At 43.5% G+C, this 25,853-nt stretch overlaps 1 protein-coding gene across 1 annotated transcript in view; it reads left to right on the top strand.

The window, feature by feature from the left end:
* HECW1 (HECT, C2 and WW domain containing E3 ubiquitin protein ligase 1) overlaps positions 1-25,853 on the top strand; it is a 184,102-nt gene that overhangs the window by 95,016 nt on the left and 63,233 nt on the right. Inside the window, exons 6-9 of the mRNA XM_033166078.1 lie at positions 2,310-2,385; positions 6,357-6,526; positions 22,945-23,087; positions 23,700-23,800. Of these exons, the coding sequence (XP_033021969.1) occupies positions 2,310-2,385; positions 6,357-6,526; positions 22,945-23,087; positions 23,700-23,800 (490 nt within the window). The remainder of the gene's footprint in view (positions 1-2,309; positions 2,386-6,356; positions 6,527-22,944; positions 23,088-23,699; positions 23,801-25,853) is intronic.

Below are 25,853 nucleotides of genomic sequence, written 5' to 3'. Positions count from 1 at the left end.
AATAAATTATTATTATTTAGGGGGAAATGCCAAATCTATTCCTCTGCCCTACAGGAGTATGCTACTGTTTTAGTCTTGGTTTCAAATGTATGGTGGCATTGGATAAAACTCGATGTGGCATGGCTTCCTCATGTTTGGGGCTCCCAACACATTTCTCTTTCTAAAAATGAGTCATGAGGAGGGTGGCAATTTGGGTTAAAAGTGTTTCTCAGTCTAGTGAAGTGAATGGAAATTGCACCAGGGAAAGCTTACTGGAAAGGAAACATATTTTATTATCTTTAAACATACTCTTAATATCATCTGTTTCATCTGGCAAACAGAAATGCTTGACCTGGCAGAACGATTGCCTTAGTGCAAGGTTGAATCTCACCCAAGATGTGTAGCCTCTCATCTAAGCCCTGATTAAATGGTGAATAACCCTGAAAATAATTTGGGTAAACAAAGTTGTGTTGCAGTGTAGCAGATTTATTAATTTAAAACGTAAATAATAAAAAGGCTGTGCTTGAAGAGCAAAATTCAGCAAAACCAACTAACCAGGTTTTGCAAGTTGTTCACTACCTAGAAACTCTTTCAGAGGAACATCTGGTCAACTTTTTTAAAATGCTGATTTTTCTGGCCTTGATTGTGCTTTGCTGGATATTTTAGGGAAGGAACTTGCTCATACAAGCAGGTCTACTAAAGGAGCAGCAAGAGATCTAACTTAATGTGAATCAAGCAAAGCAGTTTGCTATGATTAGTGAGCAGTTTGCTATGCTAACCTCACTCTGCTGTACCTAGCCAGGATTGCTAGAATGGCAACTTGGAGACTGTTGAAGTTGTTGAAGTTGTGTTGGGCTTGAGATTGTGCTTTGCTGCCATGATTTGAGTGGTGAATGAAAAGGTCCCTACGTCATTACTGGTGGGCACAGAGAGGTATCACTGGTAACAGAGGGAGTCTGGGTAAATATTTCTGAATGGCTAGCAGCACTCTGAAGGCACCTTCCCCTTGCTGATCAAACAGCTAAGTCTCTATGCATGTGCCCCTTTTCAAAGAACTAAAATGCCACTACTCAGGAGCAGAGGGGATTGGATTCCATCTTTTCCCGGCCAAACTTGCTGGTTTCATCTTTTTTCAAAAACAGCTCTGAAAGTGCAGCTCTATGATGTTGTGCATGCAAAGGTATTTCATCTGATGTTGCCAGGATTCCACATATCAGCGTTAGTGACCAAACACTTGAGGTGGTAGATGATTTTGTCTACCTGGGTTCCACCATAACCAGCAACCTCTCCATCAACACTGAGCTGGACAAGCATATTGGCAAGGCAGCTATGGCAATGGCTCATCTCTCCAAAAGAGTATGGGAGAATGTGATCCTAACACGCAACACCAAAATGAATGTCTACCAGGCTTACATGCTGAACACACTGCTTTATGGATGTGAGTCATGGGCAACTTACAGCTGCCAGGAGTGAAATCTCAACGCCTTGCATCAGGAAGATTTGGACACCACATGGCAGGACAGAGCCTCAAACAAAGATGTGCTCTCCCAAGCCCATATTTCCCAGCATCTTTACACTGGGAATAGTCATGTCTGTATAATAGAAGATGGCAGGATTCCCAAGGACATGCTCTTGGAAGCATCAAAATCAACCCTGCCATGTGGGAATCCCTTGCAGATGACCATAGAGCATGGAGACAGACAGTCAGGTTGTGTATCCATAGCAGTGACCAGAGAAAGAATGACTGCTGGAAGGAGGACAGAGAGAAGAAATGACATGGTGCATCTGCAGCAGCACAACCAGACACCTTCCTCTGTCCAAGATGCAACAAAACATGTCTTTCCCTTATCTGTCTCTACAGCCACAGCAGACGCTGTGTGACAAGGGCACACTCCTCCATTGCCTCCTGAGATAGACAGATGCGAACCAACAACAGAAATCCATATTTGCATTTATTAGCACAAACAGTTACTTCCAAAACAAACAATGAGCAACCGTATTCTGGCAAATGCCTTATTCCCCCCCCCCCATAAGTGCTGTTTACAAACAGTAGGATGTTATGTAAGGATGCTCTTTTTAGAGACATTTAAAATATTACAGTAATCTGTTGCTTCATCTTCCCTTTCTCTGAGATGAAGTGGCCTCTATTTCCCCTTTACTGGTAAAGCATTAACTTGTCAAAAGAAGTCTTTTGATCAATAGATGCCTAATGAGCACTTGTCATTGATTTGTTCTTAATTGCAACCATAGGAATAATAGTTATTAGGTAGCATTGTTGTTTTAAAAAGAAAAGCAAAAATATTAATGCCAGCTCTCTCTCCTTCCAGCAGATTTTTAAAAGCATCACCAATGAAGATTCAGTCCAGGGCCAGGGAAGCAGAAGACTGATCAGTTTTTCATTGTCAGGTATGCCTTGCTCTGAAACACTTTTGTACAGAATGTTTCAGCAACCCCGAATCATTTGACCTGAATGTGTTTATCATGTTTCTATCCTGTCCTTCCTTCGATGAGATTAGGCCAGGCCACACAGAGAGACTTGTCCCATGTTATCATTGCAACATCACACTGAGGTAGTTTAGGGTGAGAAATGGCAACTTGCCTCAGGCCTTCCAGGGAGCTTCATGGCTGAGGGGACATTTGAAGCTAGTCTCCCATTTCTCAAATCTCCATGTTGATCAAATTTTAAAATTCATCGATTAAATCAAAGTCATGAACATTTCAACAATATTTTAAAGAAATCACAATTACTGCAAAACTTTCAAACCTCAAAATTTCACAGCTTTATGTCTTTTATTCAAGATCGGAATAGTTGTCCATTACTGAGGTCTGGAAAGGTGAATTCTGTTGGGTTTTCCATGACCCCTGTTCAGCTATGGGCCAGCCTCTTCCTGTTAACTAGTACGTCATGCTACTTGAAGGAGCTAGGAAGAGACACAAATAGCACACATCAAACCTGGGACTCTCAGGTACCTCGGCAAACCGATCTGCAACTGACTTTTCATCATTAGTAGATTTCATTACCAATTGCTAGCTCCTGTCTGTTCTTGATCTTGACAGTCATTTTATTGGCTCTCCTCAGTCTAATCTAAACTAGATCCATTTATCCAGTCTTCTAGGCCTAGAAAGTTATAAGAACAAATCATAAAGGAATTTGCTTATGAGAATCCAACAGACCACGATCTGTAGCCAGCATCTATGATAAACTAACTACATACATTCCTTTCTCTGGCTAACAGGTTAGGTTTAAGAAAAATCAATTTTTAACACAGAGTTTATAGGTGGCTTCAGGTTATTGGTAGCTATGTGGCAGCTACTTAAATGAATTTGTAACAGCAGAGAGGAATTATTAGAGCAGTTAACTAAGCCTGAAAATTCATTGTATCCAGTGATCTGTTTACAGAGGTCAGAGAAGTCATGTTGTATAATATCCATCGCCTTGAGTTTTCCAGCAACTCTAAGTCTGATTTATTTGTTTGTTTATTACATGTGCATCCTACCCTTCCACCAAGAAGTTCAGGGTAATGTATATGGATCTGCTCCTTTATCGCCCCAGTAAATCTTTTGGGTAAGCTAGGCTAAAACAGTGGGTTTTTTGAACTTCTATGCCATCAACTTGCCTTCCAAGAAACATGGAGCATATTCTGTATAGTAACACTGTAATCTTGTATGAATCGAATATGCACCCCAGCATATACCCAGCACTCCTATACAGCTGAACTGAGGTGAGGGATAAGCGATCTTCCAAGGAAGATCTTACCTGCCATTCCTGACTGTCTTATTAAGGAACTCCAGTGTTCCTGGAAGACAGGTTGAAAACTACTGGGCTGAAAGAGTGAAGATCACCCAGCGAGCTTTGTACCTGAGAGGCTTCTTCAGCCTGAGTCTCCCTGCTCTAAGCCTAGCATTCTTTCCACTGTGCTGCACTGGCTGTCACTGCATACAAAGCCCACCAGAACATTAATTAACTACTCTTCTCTTCTATGGCATTCTCTTTGAAGACAATTGACAATTCATCCCTGCTAGCAGTGTGTTAATAATTAATATTTTCTCCTCTTTTTCTTGTGACCTAGGCTTTTTAAAAAATAAATCAACCGCCCTCCTAAGTTAATTTCTTGTGCTTTTTCACCCATGGCTTCAAATGTTTTCCCTGTAGACTCCCTCTGGCTTTCTTGTGAGCCTCTTGTTAGCAAAAGTGAAACCATATTACTTTAGATTCTTCTGTTGCATTTTCTTATCACTTTTCTGGGGGCAGCAGAGATTCTGTATGGCACAAGCTTGATTTGGCAAAATACCCCAACATGTTTTGCCACAGTGCCATACTTTCCTGTATCCCGTGCCATATTGTACTAAAAACTTTTATCGTATTTTACTGCAGTCCCCATAAACATCTTTCTACACCTCCACTGTACTTTTCTATGTACCCGATGAAAGATATTGCTGTATTTTCCTACACTCAGAGGCATATTTTACTGAACTGGATAGCCTCAAACTTAAGATTTTGATAAAGGCGCGGAATGCAAGATATGTTGACTGAATGCCACAGGTACCTGGTGACACCATGATAGTAACACCATTCACAGCAGGTTCAGAATATGGCAGCCAGACTTTTGAGTGTGCTCTTTGATCAGAATGTATCATGCCAGTGTTAAAGATTTTCCGATAACGTCTCTTTCCAGATACAATTCAAAGTTCCACTTTTAACCTATAACACTCTTAACAACTGAAGGACTACTCACTCCCATTTGAACCTATTTATTATTTGAGATCATTTTCAAAGACCCTGCCTTGCCAACATCCTCCATCCTGTTATTCTCCCACATTCTCTTTCCAGTGTTTTCATCTTCAGATCTTTTTTGCCTCCTACCTTTCATTCTTCTAGCGATAATTAAATTCCCTTGATTCAGGATGGTGCCTGATAGGTTCAGGGCACCTTACTATCCATCTTAGCTTATGTTGTCATCTGGATTGTGCAGAGAAATCATGATTTTCAAAGGATCATCCAGTAAGTATTATGGCTTCTCCGAAGGTCATATTTGCATACAAACATAACCCCATTCACTGTAGCATAGGCCTACTGGCTTTCTTCAAATATTGCTTTGCCTCAATTATCCTGTGTCTGCCACTGCCCCAATTCTGTTATGTGCAACTAGTTGTATTATGGAAGCGTTTTTGTTATCTCCCAAATATAGTTGCCTCCAAGCCATGCCTCCAAACTCCACAGCTGTTAATGGCTTTACTTCCACAAAATGGCCTACTCCATCATTTTGTTATGGACTTCATTCTAGTTTTATGAATGACTGAGAAAATGTACAGAAAAATATGCTTGCTTTGCCTTCTGTTTGTTCCGTGCTCCACTGATCTGTTTCTGAGAAATTGCCTGACATTTTCAAACAGATTGATATGTGCCACTTGTTGTGGGGAGGGCAGTGATTTATGAGCAATCAGAAATGATGCATGGTATATGGTATATTAATATCATTCATCATTAGGTTTGACTTAAAATATATATACAGAGGCTGTTAACTGCTCTCTTGGTTTTCCTTCAATTCACGTGCACCCAAGAAATGCCTTGGAAAAACCAGAGTGTGCTGAACTCATTTTTAACAAAAACATTAGGCCTTCTGGAAGTCAGTAGCCTTGGTGAACACATTTTTCAGAGCCATTATGATGATATGAAAATATATCCATATTTTCTCGGGAAATTCTGCTAACAGTGAATTACAAATAGGAGTGGAAAGTGCTTGATGGAAACTCCTTGGTGGTGTCTTGATCTCCTGAACAGATAGCAAACTGACATTTAGGACATTCTGATTGTTCACGGTGTGAGCTGGCAGAGCAAGGAGATTTGCAGAGCCCAAGGAACTCTAGAAACACTGGGTCTAAATCTCTTCCATGTTCCTTGCTTGATTTTTATTCATCCTTGTAACTCTCTGGCCAGTTTCTGAATGCCTCCTACCCTCCCCGTGTTTTTTGGCCCATAAGAAGGCCTTTGTCCATCACACATGCAGCTACAGGCTTTAGCAACAGTCTTTAAACTATTTTCATGCAGCTAAGGATGCATACACACCATGCACCCAAGAATCCTGAGAACTGTAGTTTGTTAAGAATGCTGGCCACGGTCGCTCTATCAGGGGCAAACTACAGTTCCCAAGATTCTTGGGGAAGAGGGAAATGGGCTTTAAATGTATGGTGTGTAGATTTCCCATGGCAATCACTAGGACTTGCCTCACTGGTTATGTCTGTTGTTTTGAGTGTCATGATGGAAGAGAATATAGTTCACAAGATTTAAAATTAGATAAAATGTTTCAAAGAGGTTACAAAGGGGGGAAGCTAAAAATTATTAATGACTGAAGTGGATCCCACTCAACTTTCTGCAGATTTTCAAGCTTTTGGCCTGAAGAAAGGCATGTTCTTCAATCCAGACCCTTACCTAAAGATTTCAATCCAGCCTGGAAAGCACAGCATCTTCCCAGCTCTTCCTCACCATGGTCAGGAGAAGAGATCCAAGATCATGTGTAACACGGTCAATCCCGTCTGGCAAGGAGAGGTAAGCCATTAGCTTTTTTGAAAAATGAAATAAAGCTGCTCCGCCCTTGGAGCAAATGCACAAATTTAGCCAGGGTGCAGACATTTTATAAAAGCTTGGAGGGACAGAGAGGGTGTCACTGTTTGAAGAGAGCCTTTTTCTCACAGGTACAATGTAATCCCCACACACACCCTGCTACCTCTGTGTCCCCATCGTCTACAAGTGCCTAATTGAAAAGGTGCAGGGTTTAAGCTTACCTGAAGTCATAGCTTCTGACCTGGGAACCTCCTCTAGGAAGTGGATGCTCCTTGCGATGAAGGGGAAGGCACCATGCTGTGCACCTTCTGCCTGAGCTGTGGTAGCCAATGGAATTCTGAAGCTGTGCCCTGGGAAGCCTTGGCTCACATTAAGTCCTGCTTCAAGCAATGTCCATCAGAAGAAAAGGGTGTATAAAAATAGAAAAGGCATAAAATATTGAGAGGAGATGAGAGTGAAAGAGTATGTGAATCTAAGAATCATGGAATCATAAAATCGTAGAATGGTAGAGTTGGAATGGACCCTGGGGGTGATGTAGTCCAACCCCCTGCAATGCAGGAATCTTAACAAGATCATACATGACAGATGCAGATCCAGTTTCTGCTTATAAACCTCCAATGAAGGAGAGGCCACAACCTTCTGAGGGAGTGCCTTCCACTGTCAAATGCGGTTGTGGTGTAGTGGTTAAGAGCGGTAGACTCGTAATCTGGGGAACCGGGTTCGTGTCTCCGCTCCTCCGCATGCAGCTGCTGGGTGACCTTGGGCTAGTCACACTTCTTTGAAGTCTCTCAGCCCCACTCACCTCACAGAGTGTTTGTTGTGGGGGAGGAAGGGAAAGGAGAATGTTAGCCGCTTTGAGACTCCTTTGAATACTGAAAAGCGGGATATCAAATCCAAACTCTTCTTCTTCTCTTACGGTCAGAAAGTTCTTGTTTGATCAGAATCTCCTTTCTTGTAAATCGGGTTCTACCATGAGTAAGAGCACGTGTTGCGATCGGGACCTGGCAAGACACATTCCCTTCCTGTGGGGGTGGGGCCGGTAGCCGGCCTTAGTAGCTAATGGTCAGTTAGGAGTTGCTGGGCAAAAGTTAATGTTGCAACTTGTGATGGACAGCTTAGCGTCCTATTTAAGCCTCCGCACGTAGGGTGTTCCTTTCTCTTGGCTTCGGCTGCTGATCACCCGTCCCGCCCCCCCTTTTTTCTTAGGCCTCTGCTTTGACTTTGCTCTGCCTGTCATGGGGTCGTCTGCGTTGTAGCAGGGGCCCAGTAGGAATTTGTCCATCTGGCCGATTGGCTGTGCCTTTTGGTTTTGCCTACTGCAGTAGCAACTTGTCACAACTTGTAAGGTTGGCGGTTAGGCATTGGTTCCTGTGTGGATTGCTGGATTGGGCGCTGCCCATCCAGAATCATGTTGATGCTGGGAATTCCGTTAAAGGAATCCGGCGACTCTTATGCTTTGTCCGATGCCCCCGGTAGGGGTTAGGGCCATAAGCCGAGTCCCCGGGACCATTGAGGAAGAGGGACGCGTTGCTGCCCCCCCGTCCTTAACTCTCCTCAGCGGCATTCTCCCAATCGCTGGTTTTAGGCCAGCCTCTGTCCCGGTGTGACAGTAGTCTGAACCAATGCCTACGCAACCACTCACCGAATTTGTATTTAAATAAAGTTGTGGCCCTAAATTATTTGCCAAAAACCCAAACCAAAAATCTGTCTCCTGTGTCAAGTCAATGGGGGGTGGATTGAGGTCCTCGATACGCAACTTGAAGCCATTGGTTTGAGTCCTACCCTCTGACAGATGCGTACAAGAGAGAACAAAAAAGATACAGAGAATAAAGAATGGGGAGGGGGCTGGGGGGAGGGAGATTGTAAGAAGAGAGAGGTGGCTGCAATCTTGGGGGAAGCAGAAAACTGAATCCATTAAGCCAGAGGCTTGCCACCAGGCTTACTCTCTAAGTTGGGCTGCTGAAACTTAGATGAGTAACATGTATGGTTTGATATATCCTCCTTGTCCAAATAATCATTTAATGGTTTGCACTTGAAATGCAAATTTCCTTAAATTTCAGCCACAACAGTTTAATTTGCTGCTAAGAAAGATGCTACTTTAGTCCTTTGGTAGACATTGTACTACAAAACTGTTATTTGTAGGGTTGGTAATTATTAAATAAAGGCACAGCTTGGCATTACAAGAACATAATTAGAGGGTGGTTGGATGCCATTGTTAGGTGTTGTTCGCAATGTTACTGGAAAAGAAGAGAACAAACAGCATGAGGGTACAAGAAATTTAGCAAGGAAATGAAAATGTATTTGTATCATTGAAAACTTTTAAATTAGCAACTGCTATATTTGGGTGGCATCAGAATCCAAGCCCAGAGATTCTGCTGCAGGAGGGTTGCTTTCAAAGTCAGTTTGGATAGGAAGGGCCCACTAAAGGTAGAAACTGTGTTAGCTGCTGAATGAAATTGTTGCAGTAGGTTGAACACAGAGAAGATTAAGTACCTACTGAAGCTTCACACCACTTTGTGGTTTGCACTAAACAAGATATAACACTTTTTTTGATATATTTATTGGATTCGATCCAGACCTACAGAGCAGTCCAAACCTAGCTTCTGCTGGGGTGAGAGAGTTTGGATTTGGCAAAACATAGCTTTCCAGGCTGAACTGGGGCTATGCCAGCATAAACCACTGACTCCAGCTGAGCTGAAGATACACTGGCTTAAGTCCCTTCACCCTGCCTCCGTTGGTGAAACTTACGCCAGCAGAAGAAAAAGGGGGGGGAGCTTCAGAGTGTGGCAGGGGGAAGATGGGGCAAGGAGAGACACCTGTTCCAAACCAGCTTGGTCATGTGACCTTGGGTCCAGTCTCCAAAACTAAGACCCACATTCACTTGCCATCTCACCTGGCAGTAGCCTCTCCCACTTTCTGAACAGAGTTTGGAATAGAGGTAACGTACAGTAATGTACATAGGGCAGGCCTACGTTACACCGTCTCCCTATAGCTAGGTTTGATTGAAATCAATGGGACAAGTCGGCTAAGTCTGGATCCAACCTGTAACATTTATGGGCAAAATGAGACAATTTGTAAAAGGGAAAGATTTCCAAAAAGTCTCCCTTTTGCTTGCCTTTTTTGTGTGCTGTTTGTAGCTGCTTATATTCTCAATCTGGATCCTCCGGGAGTTGGTTGGTTTGTTTTTAATACCACTGGGTTTTTATCCTGGTGATCACAGTGGATCAGGGACCACAAAGGCAACAGGATGGTATCATATTAGCACACAGTGAATCCAATTGTGCTCTGATACTGTAAAGCCAAATCAGAGAGAGGGCAGTGTCTCTGCCTTCGTTTTGAATGAACATTTTCACATCATTTCACAAGATTCACTAAAATGAAGGCGGAGGGAATTGCTTTTGGCAGGGGACAAAATATTTCACTAAATGTGCTCTCGTTTAGGCTCAGTTCTAACTGTATTTAAATGTTCAGTTTGCTGACGTCTTGTGGCTGAGAAGCAATCTGCATTAAATGCCTGAAGGTTTTTCCATTAGCGAGCAACTTCATTCTGCGTACAGTTGAGAATTTTCTCTCAGAAACACAGTGCTGTGCAACAAGCTGGTTGGCTTTAAACAGTATGGAAACCAGGTCACCATTACGACTGCACAGCCCAATTTCTTTTAAACTGAAAGGCCAGTTAACTGACAAGCTTTGATTTTCCCAGAACTCGTTGCCTACGCAAGAAGTATTCTATGTAATGTTGTAAACAAGAGCAGTGTAGTATTTAACTATGCTTAACTTGCCATAAAACAGAAAGTCGTACTTTTAATATATGTGTTTATATGTCTACTTCTTCAACACATAATTTTGGCTGGAGACAGATCATCGTCATTATGTTTAATTGCATGCTATTTTTCCACAAATGAACAACAATAACTATTAGCAATTCAAAACAATGTATTTGAAACAATCAGTAATGTCAGTAAGTAAAACGATAATGTCAGTAAGTGATACAAATGGAGTAGACTAATTTACCATCTTAAGAGTGAGAATAATGCCTAGAGATAAAATAGTAGTACACAAAACTGAAAAATATAGCAGTATTTTTTTTAAGAGAATGGAAAATGGTTTGAGAGAGACTTTAGTTCTCATAGTGTGTATATATATTATACTTTGCCCAGAGTTGCCCTGATCAAACTGCTCCACCCAGGCAGAGGAGGAAAGACTGACCTTTTCCTTCAGTGGCCCGGCAATGTGAAGGAGGCCAACTTGGTCTCCTCGCAAAAGGCTCTGAGATGTGAGGGGGCAGCATGTGTGGGCATGTGAAAAGCATGTAACTCCTACCAGATGGTGGAGGCAGAAAACAAATTCTGCAATGCCTCCATTTTTATCGAAAATTTCATTGCAGAGGTGAAATTGGGATGGGTATGATATGATATGATATGATATGATATGATATGATATGATATGATATGAATTTATTTATACCCTGCCTTTTTCCTTGACAGAGACTCAAGGCAGCTTCCTAGAGAGGGATAATTTAAAAACAATTAAACATTAATAGAACTAAAAGTATCTATAGCTATTTATTTATCTATCTATCATCTATCTATGTATCATTCATCTATCTGTATTAAAATTATACAGAGAATTAGTAAAAACAGCACAGCACAAGCCTAGTCAGTTCTCTGTTGGAACAAGGTCTTCATCTGCTGGTGGAAGGACAACAAGGAGGGAGCCAGTCTGGCTTGTCTGGGGAGGGAGTTCCAGAGTCTGGGAGCAGCCACCACTGAGAAGACCCTCTAGCGCATCCCCATCAAGCAGGCCTGTGAGAGTGGCAGGACCAAGAAAAGGGCATTCTCTGAAGATCTCAGAGTCTGGGCAAGTTGGTAAGAGGGAGTATGGTTTTTCAGATCGCTTGGACCTAAGCCGTATAGGGCTTTATACTGCAGGTCATAACCAGCACATAATATGCAGTGATCCCTCTTCCAAATTGCCTCTCTCACTCTCTCTCTCTCTCGTCAACAAAAGCTGCCTATTTCTGGCCTCTATCTTCTTCCCTCTTTGAGTTGGGCCAGCATAATTCAAGACACAGTGTCCAAACATAATTATTAATAAAGATGCACACTGCAGGGATTACACAACCATCTGCACAATAAATAGAGATTCAAATATATACAAATAGTATCTATATTTTACTAGCACCAATGATGAACAACAGGAAAGTTTTTCAAAGATACCAGTATACAGAATTCCAAAATTACAAGGAATACTTTGAACTATGAGAGAATGGTAAAAGTCTGCTTCAGCAATAAGTCCTCATCGTTCTCCAGGAAAAGTTATTTGCCAATACACCCATAAAGAAGTCATGATACTGTGGTGCCAAAAAAAGCGGGAGGGATTTAAGTTTTTTTCAAATATAACAAAAGATCTGTAGAACAGCCTAATAAACAGAACTAGCTAAACCAAGACAGTCCAGGCAGGGAAGTTCCTTAATGAGGGAGGGAGGATTCGTGTCTCTCCCCATTCCTGGGCACTTCTGCAGGTGCCAACTGTGGCCCCGCAGCAGAGGCTTGGAAGGAATTCTTATCTTGTCATATATTAAATAAGAACTTTCCAGATGGTACAGGAGTAATGGTGAGCAACAAGAAAGGGGATCTGTGTCAAAATGAAGTTATAAGAGTGCCAATTGAGGCAAGGGCTGTTTAAGCAAAAACAGTGACATCAGCTGCAGCCACCCTGCAGTGCAGAAAATCCAAGCCTAAATAAGGACTTCACAGGGGCTAACATACAAACAAACAAATCCAGAATAATATTAAGTGGCAAATTAAATTGCAATGATAGTATGCAACCTGTATTGTGCCCCAGGCCTAATGCCTTCCCTTCCCTAGCCAGAAGTAGGAGGACTCCCATGTTGAAAGTGATGGTGTAGGATTGGAGGTGGGGGGAATCTTCCCTTTTAACGCCCCAACATTTGCTGTACTGCAAAGGAAGAACAGAGAAGGTTGCAGGTATGGAAGGTGCCCCTTTCCTATCTCTCACACACAGAGAGAGAGACAAACACAAATATAGCTGCAAGAGAAAGCCCCAATCCAGGGAAATAGGCACTTACGCCAGGAGTAAGAGAAAGAACAGGTCCCAGACAACCAGCAGAAACCAGCTTTTGAAATACAAGCCATACCATGCTGCACAAAGGTTTCTGCCTTGGTCTTTAAAGAGCAAACGCACATAGTTCTCCCTTCCTTCACCAGAAAAAAGCAGAATGGAGAGTTTGGAAAGGAGCCAATTTGTAAAACCTGCCTTCCTCCCCTCTCCAAATAGCTAATTTGCCTCCCCCAGCTCCATCCTAGGGTCAAACCAACAAGGGGTTTGGCAAATTCACCCTCACGTGTGGGTAGGAGTGGTATTATTCTAACACTCTTCTTCCCAGGGAACTTGTATGACAGGTACAATTCTTCAGTCTTCTTGAGAAAGTGGTTTCATTCTGAAAGTAAAAACACACTGCAGTTTGTTTCTGCATTACCCCACATTGTGTCTATTTGAAAATAGATGAAAATAGACATACAGTAGATGGTCCTGGCAATGGATGTTGGGAAGGGTATAGCCACACCTGCACCATGATGTTGTGATTGGGTGTATACCAAGATTACAGGGATGCTGGTGGCTATGTGGTCTAAACCACTGAGCCTCTTGGGCTTGCGAGCTCCCATTGCTCTGTCCCAGCTTCTGCCAACCTAGCAGTTTGAAAGCACGGCAGTGCAAGTAGATAAATAGGTACCACTGTGGCGGGAAGGTAAACGGTGTTTCCGTGTGCTCTGGTTTCCGTCACGGTGTTCTGTTGCACCAGAAGTGGTTTAGTCATGCTGGACACATGACATGATCTGTGGACAAATGCTGGCTCCCTCAGCCTTAAAGTGAGATGAGCGTCACAACCCCGTAGTCGCCTTTGACTGGACTTAACCATCCAGGGGTCCTTTACCTTTTACCAAGATCACCATCACCACTTCCTTCTTCATTCACCTGGGTCATGTGCAGGGAGGAAAAGAGATGGATAATCTGATCAAGGGAAGGGTTTTTAACTGCATATCCAAAAACAAAACAAAAAAACACCCACCTTTGTGGCCAGCAGAATCAATAATTGATCTAGATCATAGCTGTCAACTCCCCCCCCCCTTTTTAAGGGAAATTCCCTTATTCCAAATAGGATTCCTCGCAAGAAAAGGGAAAAGTTGACAGCTATGATCTAGATTGAAAGCAACATTTTTTGTGCTGCAAATGGGCCACAAAATGTGGCCACAAGCCACAAAATTGTTACTGGTGAACTATAGTGGTAGTTCATAATGGAGATTTTGCATGTATTTGAGAAACCTTTGTCAGCTCCTGTTGGATTCTGGGTTTTCTATGCCCTCAAAAGGTCTAGAAGCTTGTGTGGTTTGTAAAAAAAAATGGCAACTAAAGATTATAAGAGTGTCAAGCTGAACTGCTAAAATGTTGCTACAGATTACAGAATGACTTCTTCAAATAATGACAGCCATTCTTATTTTCTTTAGTAACTATATTAGATTCCCTGAGCTGGCTCCTGTTATTCAATTTATTTCCTTCTCATTGAGTTTTATACCTTTGGGGAATGGGCCCATGGGAGCGTCAAAAATTGGCTGGTGCATCTAGTGCGCTTAAGTTTAAGGTCCTATCTATTACATGAGATGCACCGCGAGGGCCTGAAAAATTATCCTTTGTTGAAGGGCAGCTGAGCATTTTATACTGCCCAGATTTTGATGTCTCTGTGTACCATCGGGTAATCTGTATAGTTGCACTTGACCACTCTTGATTTCCTTCCTGTTTTGTCAACAGCCATTCTATTATGCTTCTGATGCAGAAGGGTGTGTGTGTGTGTGGTCCTTTGAAGGTTGGTTGCAAGTTTGGAATTGAGCATGTGGAAATAAAATGTGTATTCAGTGAAAAGTATAGTAAATTGGTAGTGGGTCCCCTCTTGAGGCATGTGTATCGGTAGGTGCCTGGCAATTTTGCCTCTGACACTGATCCTGCATGGGTCTGGGTCTGGATGGGAAAATGATAAAATAAGCATCAACATTAAATAAATAAATAAATAATAACAAATATGTTTGCTGTGAAGCTTGTAATATTCTCTTGGAGCATCCAGAAATCTATATCTAACTTTTCTTACAGGATTTTGTTCATCAGGACCTCATTAAGCAATGTTTGGCTACAAATAGCTGTATAAAATTAAAAAGCCACCAGTTTTATAATCAGCTGTACATGAAGAACCATAGTTTGCAGGGCTGAAGCTACTAAATATTCAATGCAATGTAATCCTTATTTTTAGTATCCTCCAATATCTGTTTAAGCCAGAAAATACCCATTATTTTATATCAGTCCTTCCCACGGTGGTGAATGGACGTTGCTAGCCTTAAATACCTTTACTGTCAATAGCTTCCAGTGTAGCATTTAATCTGTGAAATAATAACAACTGTAAAGGAGTTGCTTAGAGGAATGGGAGACCCTTTATTTACTGATGAAGCATTGCCATCACGCTGAAAGTGGCTATAAATATAGCAAGCAAATAGCTGTTAGACAAGCTTTTAAAAGGGCAAGATTTTCAGGAGTCTCTGAACAAGCTGAAACAGACATTGCAGAAAAAGAAAAATATGGACACAATTATGGGAATGATTCGGGCTTTTTGTCACTACTGTGCCCATGAAGGGGTTCACCATAGAACCCAGTGGGTTCCTGTCACTCTTTAAGGCACATAGGCATGGGCAACAGTGAACAAGGGAAAGTCAATGTACATGTGTCCTACGAAGATATAACCTTCCCTCTCTTCCCCAGAGCCCTAGTCCTCAAGTTACTGCTGTTCCAGGATGGAGTAACTTGCAAACAAGGAACCACGACTATCAAATGCACAGAGGAGGGTGAGGTGCTCAAGTTGGTGGCTTCTGTACCCCCAGCAAACAAGAACCTAATTCCAAATCCAAGGGTGCAGAGCACCAGCTGGGAAACCCCCAAGGGAACCCCCGAAGGAAGAAGGCTCACAGCCAGGGATTAGTGGTGGGATGACAATGAGCGGTCAGAGGGAGAAGAAGGATCAGTCTGGGAGGAGGTGTGTCAGAAGCTGAAGAGGTAACAGAGTTTCGTGAGCAGGAAGAGGCTGGGGCGGAGAGCATTCCAGAATCAGAGGCAGAAGTGGAGGTGGGAGAGTGCACTGACATAGCTAGCAGGTTTGGGAGATGCAGACCGCCCAGGATGGCACGGGGCAGCACAGTGAGAGGGGCGGTGAAAGACCCAGCTACACCATTGAGTGGGCGGGGAAGGGATGGTGCCAGAAAGTGAGTGGGGGCAGAGATACCGGTAAGTTACGGAGAGAAGTGTGTGTGTGTGTGTGTGTGTGTGTGTGTGTGTGTGTGAATGTGTAGTCTTAATTGGTGGAAAGGTATTTGAACATTGGGTCATATTGAAATTTGGGGGTGGGGAGTATTCATAGGGGAAGGCAAGGTTTTGTTTTTTTCCGCTTTATTTTATTAAAGATTTTCTTGGTTTACAAAGTGTGTGTAATGTCTCTCATATTTTTCCATAAAACATTTTTACAGATCAATTTTAGTTGTTGAGACATTAGGGAGAGAGGGGGGAGGAAGTGGGTGGGGTGGGGAGATGATGTTTCTATTTTCCTTAATATATGTAGGATTTGGTATCAGCGTCGCTTGTGTTGGTTCTCTGTTGTTTGCTTGTGTTTCTTTGGCGGTGAGAGGTTGCGATTGGCGTAGGGTTTGATTGCTCATTTGTGGTTGGCTGTGGTGGTCTTTGGTTTCCTGTGTGAGTGGGGTGGGTGGGTGGAAGGCAAGGTTTTTGTTTTCTAGTAGCATTGAAGTGCACTCAGTATACTTGTAGAGTATAATCCATGATGGATGGCTCAGTTGGTAAAGCATGAGACTCTTAATCTCAGGGACGTTGGGGGTGGGGGAAATCATGCATTGCAGGGGTTGGACTAGATGTTCCTCCTGGTCCCTTCCAAGACTACAAATTCTATGATTCTAATAATTGGAATCATTGCCCTAACCTGGACTTTTTCTATACACACAAAACTTACTGAGGTGACAGGAACTGAGTTCCTTCCCACCCCTTGGGAAGTGGGGGCGGGGGAGGACAGTCAGAGCAAAGAGGAGGTCCATGGCAAACCAGTGGGGCTCCCGGATGAGAAACAGTGTGAGGAGCGGCAAACTCAGTGACCACCCCAGGTGGCAAAAGCCCTAGCTGTGCCACTGGGAAAGGGGTCTAAAGACAGCAATGAGTCAGGCTGTTGAGGAAGCCAGGCTGCCTCCCCCTTCTGCAGCAACCAGCTTCTCTCCCCCTTGGTCTCCCAGAACCCAAATAGGTATGAAGAGGGTGGAGCAGAGACAGGCAAGACAAAGTAGCCTCAGATTGCTTGAGAAGGAACCAGGGGCAGGGAGACTTGGAAGCTGTGGGAAGGTGGGGGGCCTTCAGTCCTTGCAAATGTCTCATTGGAGCAAGATCTACTGGGAAAAGTTGCTGTGCTCATGTTCCAGCTTGTCAACATCCTTCTTAAATTGTGGCACCCAGAACTGGTCACAGTACTCTATTGGGGGTCTAACCAAGGCAAAATAGAGCAATACTATTACTTCCCTTGATTGGGATACAAATTTATGTTGATGCAGCCTAGAATAGCATTAGCTTCTTTTGCTGCTGCATCACACTCTTGACTCATGTTAAGCTTGTGGTCAACTAAGACCTCCAAGATCCTTTTCACATGTACTGTTAATAAGCCAGGTGTCCTCCATCTTATATTTGTGCAGCTGGTTCTTCCTGCCTAAGTGCAGAACCTTACATTTGTCCCTACTGAAATTCTTTTTGTTAGCTTGGACCCAGTTTTCCAATTGTTTAAGGTCATTTTAAATTCTGATTCTGTCATCTGCAGCATTAGCTACCCCTCACAATTTGTTGTCACCTGCGAATTTGATGAGCACCCCCTAAATTCTTTATGTTCCATGCTGCACTTGCAGGTAAATTTACATCAGTCACAACAATATTGAGCAGGAGATCAAGAGTCAGTTGTTTCTTTTATTAGCAAGTGCTGTATCTATAAATAGACCACTCAAGCTAGATTTAGCTCCCAGCACAAGCACCTTGGACAGCAAACCAGGTATTCCCCCCCCCAATCTTTTTCTTTCACCCTTAGCTTTTCTCTCACCATGAGCACACACCTGCATGCAAAGGCATTTGACAGATCTTCTAAGAAAACTGAAGGTGACATGAGTGTTGGATTGCTGTAGTATTGAAAGTAGGCCAGGTCAGGTAAGGACGGCAAGCTGAACAGTTACAAGTTCCCCATTTTCCTCTGCTCATCATGTTTCCATTAACTCCCCAGAAATAAGAACAGTGCGGTTTCTTCTGAGCTATTCTTCATTCCTGAAATCAGCTGGGATAAACAGGGAGCAGAACTCATGCACTTTGCATGGACAGGCGGAGTCCCCCAGCCCCCAGGCGACCCCCGAGTGGAATAATGACACAAGACAATGTGCTATGAGATTAAAATTGGCCACAACTTTATTAAAATTCAGATGTAGGGAGACCTTGGCTGAAGCATTGAGCGTTTATCCTTCCCAGGCCTCAGGCGGGGATCTGGGAAATGTCAGGGTTATCTAGAATGTGTGGGGATTGGGTTGGCTCTGGAGAACATATGTTCAAGCAGAGAGCCTGCCCCCCGTTTTGCTGCCACTGGTGGGGGAGAGCAATGACAACCTCTCGGCATATGGACAATGCCTCCCCCCAATACCCCTTTAACAGGGAAGCCTGTAATCGCCGCCGCGCTGGGGGCGTGGAGTCACCGCCCCACGCCACGCCCCCCATTTAGGAAGATGACTAAAGGATTCTGCCCAAGGCCTGAAACCGCCACCCGAGACCGCAAACTCGTGGTCTCGCCACTAAGACTACCTACACCTGAAAAGACGCTTCGCAATCCACCAACCATTCCAAAAGACCATGCCTAATGTTGCTCAGCCAATAATTGTTACCTGTGGCTGAAAGGTGCATGCCATTGGGCCTGAATAGTTCCTTCCTGCATATTTTAATGCTGCTTCCCAGGTAAACTACACCCTCTATTGTGTGGGCTGGGTAGTCCCTCCCCTTACCTGGCTAATCCCTTGGCATCGACTCCCCCAGGCGGGATTGGACGGTTAACTGGGGTAGGCGGAGACCCTAGGTATCACTTCTGGAGGAGGGCGCAGCCAGCCGAACTACCAGGTGTCACCCAGGAAGTCAGGGGCCTGCACACGACCACACAAATGTCCCCCCCCCCCATTCGAAGTGGGGAGCGGTCATTGCTTCATGTTGCGCATCTGTTTTACCTCCTCCCCCATCATTCAACAAACACTCAGAAACAGCTTTTAGCTTTCAGAAACAACACTAACATCTCTGAGCTCTGCAAAAATAAATAAATAAATAAATATCACAATAAAGAATTTTATTTTGTTATTGGATTTCTGGGACTGTAGAAAGTGTCTAAAAATGAAAGTAGAATGTCTTGAAAGGAATGGGGAACAGATAAGGTTGCTCAATTAAATTTGAAATATTTTTAAAACTCTAGTCAGGACTGGCTGGGTGCAAAGAGTGGTGGCAGGCACTAACTGGGAAACACCAAGAGAAGAAGGCTTTGAGCCAGGGGAGTGGTAGTGGGACAACAGAGAGCAGTCAGAGGGCGAAGAGGGAGCAAACTTTGTGATGGTGTCAGAAACTGAAGAGGCAACAGGATGTGGGCAGTCTGGAGTCAGAGGCGGGGGGGGCAGGAATTGGGTTGAACAACCATTCTTGGGATGCAGAGATTACGTGCTTTAAATCATAGAATCAATGTGTGGTGTGTACACAGCCTGTTGCTTTAGTCTGCGTCAGCAAGGCTGCTGAATATCCCACACAATTTAATGTTACTTACATTTCTCCTTTAGTTTTGTCTCCATTGCCCTGGCTGTACTTGAGTGTATATGCTACATAACTGTGAGGCCTTTAAGGTTATATCTCAACATCTTTAGCATAAATCCTGATCATTTGTGAAGTGATTTCACCAGTAGCTTTTGAGCTGTATACTTCTGTTCTCTAGTCCCTAAAATAGCCCCTAAAATACATCTTGGTCATTCCTGTGCTAGGATATTGATGTGTATGTGTTCACATCCTAACATTCATGCACGCAAAGTTTACAACCAGCCCTTTCAAACATCAATCACTTAGGATGATTAGTTTAAGGAGCTGAGATCCAAATTAAAAGGATGCTGCAACCTGAATAATTGAAAAGGCACAAGCAAGGAAATGGAAGAATTATAATCTAATGCTAGCTTCATGAAGTCAGGTTCCCCTGCCCCCATATTCATGCGCACACAAGCACACAGCAAGCTCTTAGTATGAATTATTCATGGCAACATACCTCTGTGCACTCGAGGGTACCATATAATACTTAATTGGTTTTTTTAAAAAAAAAAATCATAGATACGCAGCCTAACTGTTACAGGGAGAAAAACTGGATATCTGATCTGAATTGCCAAATAATAGGCAAACAGAAAGGAAGCAAGGTGTATTTTAGCATGTGGCGTTAACTAGCTATTTACATTAGCTGATTGTAGCAGAAAAGTGAATGAGAGCCCCAAAACCTAGAGATGCATCGGCTGCTCTGGTTGGAATCAAAGGACTGGGTTTCTTAGCTAATTAGGATGCAACAAAATAGGGTCCCTGGTAAGATGGGACATTTGCAGAGCAGTATTGGTGAGCCTAGGGCTTGCTGATCAGAAGGTCGGCGGTTCGAATCCCCGCAACGGGGTGAGCTCCCGTTGCTCGGTCCCTGCTCCTGCCCACCTGGCAGTTCGAAAGCACGTCAAAGTGCAAGTAGATAAATAGGTACCGCTCCAGCGGGAAGGTAAACGGCATTTCCGTGCGCTGCTCTGGTTTGCCAGAAGCAGCTTAGTCATGCTGGCCACATGACCCAGAAGCTGTACACCAGCTTCCTCAGCCAGTAATGCGGGATGAGCGCCACAACCCCAGAGTCGGATACAACTGGACCTAACAGTCAGGGGTCCCTTTACCTTTACCTTATTGGTGGGATGAGAGATGCTTAATCTTTCCTGCAGCCACCAGTTCTTTCCTGCAAATATTTTAATACAGATCTGGCTCCCAAGTTGGAAGAAACCTGACATGGGAGGTAGAATGGCTGTCAGGGGTATTTGTTGGTGAGAGTGAGCAGGTGCATGAAAGGCTGAGGATCTCTCTTCCTTCCCATGATTCTCCCCTGCACATGCTGTGATCATGCCAAGAGGCAAACTTGTTTTTGGGAAATGTGTGTTTACCAGCAAGCTATACAATCCTTTCTTTCCCTAGTAACAGAAAGGGCAATGGATTTGGATGTGGGCAGTATGAAGGGCTGATGCTGCAAGCAGGAAAAGAAATTGAGCCTCAGACTTTTCTCTCCTCCCACCCTCCTGCTCCTCCTGGTCACATGGAGTCAGTGTTTCCAATGAATTTTTTTTCCCCAATGAATAAATGGACCTGAATTTTCAAAGTAACTAATGGTTTAGGTTTTTTATCTTTATTTTGAAGTGACCAACATGACCAGAGGTGCCACCTGGGACCAAAGATTGGAGGGATAGTGTGGTGTCATGCACACGTGTGATGCGCGCCAGTGATGCCACATGTGTGGGCCACAGCATCAAGAGGAGGCACATTATTGGGAGGAGGTCTTGCCCAGCACTGCCCAGCTTCAGTGGCCGTGGCTCCTCCTCTCTTGTGCTCAGGAGGAGCTTCCTTTGATGCTGCACTGTGCTCAGCTCCTCCACCCCCTCAATATTGGGGGGCTAACCCCCTGCTAAGGAATATTGAAGAAGCTGATGACACCTCCACCCCCTAGATGTGGTGTGCCTGAACATAGTACACTCAATGGACTGGATTTCTAACACTTTCCCCAAAAGGTGTTGCTTCTCATTTCCCAATGCCTGTAAGGTTTTTAGTCTTTGTCCAGTTGATATGTCAGTGTTAATTAGAAAATACATCAAATGGTTGCTCCATCTTGCTTATGTATTTAATGTTGGGAGCATTAATCGATATCCATGGGAGTATGACTGCATGGACAGCAAAATAAGAGGCACTGTGTTAGGGACCGGTTGGATGCAGAGGAATGGTGAGAAAAACCAGCTGGGAAACCACCAAGGGAAGAAGGCCCAGAGCCCGGGGAGTGGTGGTAGGACAACGATGAGTAGGTAGTCAGAGGGAGAAGACTGGGAAGAGGAGGTGTTGGAAGCTGAAGAGGTAACAGGGCTTAGTGAGCTGGGAGAGTCTGTGGCTGAGAGATACCCAGAATCAGAGGCAGAAGCTGAAGCAGGAGGGTGGGAGGAGAGAGGCCAAGAGACACAGATGAGTCAGGCTGGTGAAGGGTTCCAGGTGTCTCCCATTTCTGCTGCGACAAGCTCCCCTCCCCTCTTGTCTCTTGGAACCAGAAGAGGCATGAAACAGGTGGGGTAGCAACAGGCTGCATGCAGATGCAGTTTCTGATTGCTTGGGGAAAGCCCTGGAGAAGAGGGGACATAGACAGCTGTGGGGAGGTGGGGCCTTTCAGTCTCAGCAACTTATTTTCATGGAATAAGACCACCAAGGATGAGCTGCTGTGTTCATTAGGCAAGTCTGTGGAGATTGTGTTTTTGCTCAAAAAAAGAGAGTTAAATCTAACTTGGGACAGTATGGTTTACTGCCGGCTCGCTCCTTGACACACTGGTACTCTGTGCTGGTGAGTACTGTGTTCTTCCAACTGGCACCTGCACTTGGCTGCTGTGATTCGGTATCTTGCCTCCATGGTTTACATAATCAGCCCCATACAGAAGTACAAGGTGTCATGAATGCTAGGAAGCGAACTCAGTACCACCTTCAGGGTTCCAGTCATGGATCTCTCTCAGCCTTGCCTGCAGATTCCAGATTCCATAATTAAACTTGGTTCCTTTTACATGCCAAGTGTTGCCACTGAGTTCTGGCCTTTCTCAGAGGTGCCACCATGTGGGCTGTGGCCTGCCTAAAACAGTTCCTGATCATTCCTGGGGCACTTGTATGTGGGCAACATAAATATGATCTGGCCTTAATTGTAACTTTATGAACTACAACTTGTTTCCACAACAAGGATGCAAATCTGAAAAACCCTGTGAAACACAAATCTGAAACACTTTGTAGGAGGCATTGACCTGAAGCCTCTGCTTTTCAGACTTTCGGGAAACGTTCAATTGGATGGTGTGGTCTGTTTTCACAGCTTCTTCTGGGATTTATTAGATTGCTGGATATAGATAACTAGATATATGTGCCCCAGGGATAGTTGGGTCAGAACCAACACAGCCCACCACTAAGCTGTCTACCGTTTCTTGTGTTTTCTTGTGTAGCTCTTCAGCTTTGTCTCCCTGCCCACTGATGTCCTGGAAATAGAGGTGAAGGACAAGTTTGCAAAGAGTCGGCCGATCATTAAGCGCTTCTTGGGGAAGCTTTCCATGCCAGTGCAACGGCTCCTGGAGAAGCATGCCATTGGGTAACCTCTGCAGCATGGCACTCTGCTCTTTAAGTGTTGATGAAAAGGAGAGCAACTATTGCTTTATGTCATTTAAAAAACAACAACATTGTGCCATTTTTGCTTTTGGAAAGCAGTTGCTCTACTTAAGTATATAGGTGCTTTTACCTTAGGGTGGCCTGTGGCTGTAATAAAGATTTGACTTTACTATATTAATGTCCATTTATTGTCTGGGATGTGATGTATTTTTTAAAAAACCAGAATATATAAAGCTGAAATTTTTGTTAATGATTGTGATTTTTTAAAATTTATATGCTGCCCTTCATTCAAAGGGATTTACAGTATAAAAGCACAAAAATACATAGCCTGGGGCCAAAGCAGGCATTACTTAAGGTGCATGTAACCATTTAACATGCCTGTTTTTTGTTCTTTCAATAACAGCCACGGGTGGTGGGTGGGGAGGTATTGAGCTAGGTTTTACTTAGAGTAAACCCATTGAAATTAATGAACATGAATAAGTTAGGTCCGTAAGTAATACGTGTTATAAATTAATAAATAATACAAGCTAATTGTAGTGAATGAAAAGTACTGTAGTAATAAAATTCTTCTAAACATGTCCTTGGTTTCTTACAGTGACAGGGTTGTCAGCTACACTTTGGGACGAAGGCTGCCAACAGACCATGTCAGTGGCCAGCTACAGTTTCGATTTGAAATAACTTCTTCAATACACCCAGGTATTCTTCCACAGTGTTGCTTTCTGTATTGCTTGACTTAACATATGCCTAGTTCAGAAAATTACCTAAACCATTGTTCAGATGATTGGGAATGAACCATGGCAGGCTTACCTCTCTTTCTTCCAATTCACACACAAAAGAAGGAGAGAGAAAGCTTCTGCCTTCACTTAGAACAAACCACAGTTCCTCATTATTCACAGCTCGGGGAACTGTGGCTTGTTCTAAGCAGGTTAACGAACCATGATCTGAAACCATGGCTTGAGCCTGGTTTGTGTTAGCTAACCTGAGTTTGCATTACAGGTAGGTAGCCATGTTGGTCTGCCATAGTCAAAACAAAATAAAAAAAATAAAAAAATTCCTTCCAGTAGCACCTTAGAGACCAACTAAGTTTGTTCTTGGTATGAGCTTTCGTGTGCATGCACACTTCTTCAGAGTTTGTATGCAATGGGAAACTATGGCTACCATTCTTTCATGCTTCTGGTGTGTCAGGGACTGGCAGGATGCTGACAAGTGTGCAGCAGGGGCAGGGGGGCTGGAGTTGGACTCAGGAGACAGGAGCAGTGATTTGTGGGAACTTGTACTAGCCAGGAGGCAAGAGGCAAGGGAAGCTATGGAGCTGGAGGGTGGAGCACAGGATGGATCGGAAGAAGAGGAGGAAGAGGCAGGTCAGGCAAGTGAAGGTCCAGGTGCTTCCTCACCCTTGCCTGCACCACTGTGTCCCAGAACCAGGAGGCGATTGAAGAAGAAAGAGCAGAGGCAGCTTCCACATAGGTGTAGTCTCCAGCTACATGCACACAGCCTGTTGGAGAGGGCATAGCCTCCTCTTGTTGCAACTGCTCCATAGAACACAGACCTGAGAATAACTGCCTAGACCTTATGCTGGTGTGCGTGGGTATTTGGAGCTGTGAAAACTACTGTTAAGTGTCAGGAATGACAATAACTACCTGCCATGGGCATCCCTTTGACTGGGGAGAGCCCCTTACATGGTGTGAGGAGGAGGAAAAGATGGTAGAGGGAGCGTTCCTAGTCACCTTAACCATTTGCATTTTAGATATTTCCTAAACAAAAGGGCATAGTAATTGCTTGACCATAATCATTTCAAATATTGACTTAGAAGTAAATGGAGCCATTAAACCCATATAGGAGAATATACTTTAATAATATACTGTATGACATTTTAATTTTTAGAAATAGTGCATCACACAGCATATGCTTATGCCTGTGTGAATCGGCAAAGGATAGTAACAAGAAGTTAACCTCATGTGTAGAACAAACAGATAAATTGCCTTCTATTTCAAAATATAGATACCTGTCTACTTTCCTTGCATGCAAAACCAGAAAGATGGACCATTCTTGCCTCAATAAATATGGTACAGGCAACAAGTGTTTTGCGCGGGGGTTGTGGTTCTTACCCCCACGCGTGTCTGTGGAGTGCATGTAAGGCCCACTGCGCTCTGCCCCATTCCACCACCACCACCACCATTCTGTCCCCTTTTCTGACCACTTCCAGATTGCGGTGTTGTGTACGTTCATGGTCACACATTCTTTGAACACACACAAAACAGGAGCTGCCTGTATAGGAATTATTGTCCCATGTTTGCAATACTTCAATGGCAATTCTGTATTTACTTAGAAGTAAGACTCACTGAGCTCGGATGGACTTACTTCTGAGTAAACATGCATGGGATTCCACCGCTAACCTTAAAGGTAGCTATTTTAGCCACAGATTATTTGTTATGGTGAAAAGTACTCATTAACTTACAATACAATATTGAGCATTTGTAGCCAGAAGTATGCATAGGATTTTAGCTAAGGTATGTTTGATATTATATAGTGGATTCAGTTTTAAAGGATGTGAAGTATATGCTTTGCTTTAGTATCTTAAAACATTGTAACATTAAAGCTAGGCTGTTAAAAATATGTTATGATTTATATTTTAATTAATCATCTAGAATGTAAAAGTTTGTTTTTAATTTTAAAAACCTGGGTGTGGGGGGAGTTTAACCACCCTGCTATTAATGATATATGTGATGTGACCTTTATTCCTGAGCAT

The sequence above is a fragment of the Lacerta agilis genome, chromosome 12 (assembly GCF_009819535.1).
Source record: "Lacerta agilis isolate rLacAgi1 chromosome 12, rLacAgi1.pri, whole genome shotgun sequence".
Taxonomy (NCBI): Eukaryota; Metazoa; Chordata; class Lepidosauria; order Squamata; family Lacertidae; genus Lacerta; species Lacerta agilis.
The sequence above is the reverse complement of the archived record's forward strand: the minus strand, read 5'-3'. Positions and strand labels throughout refer to the sequence as shown.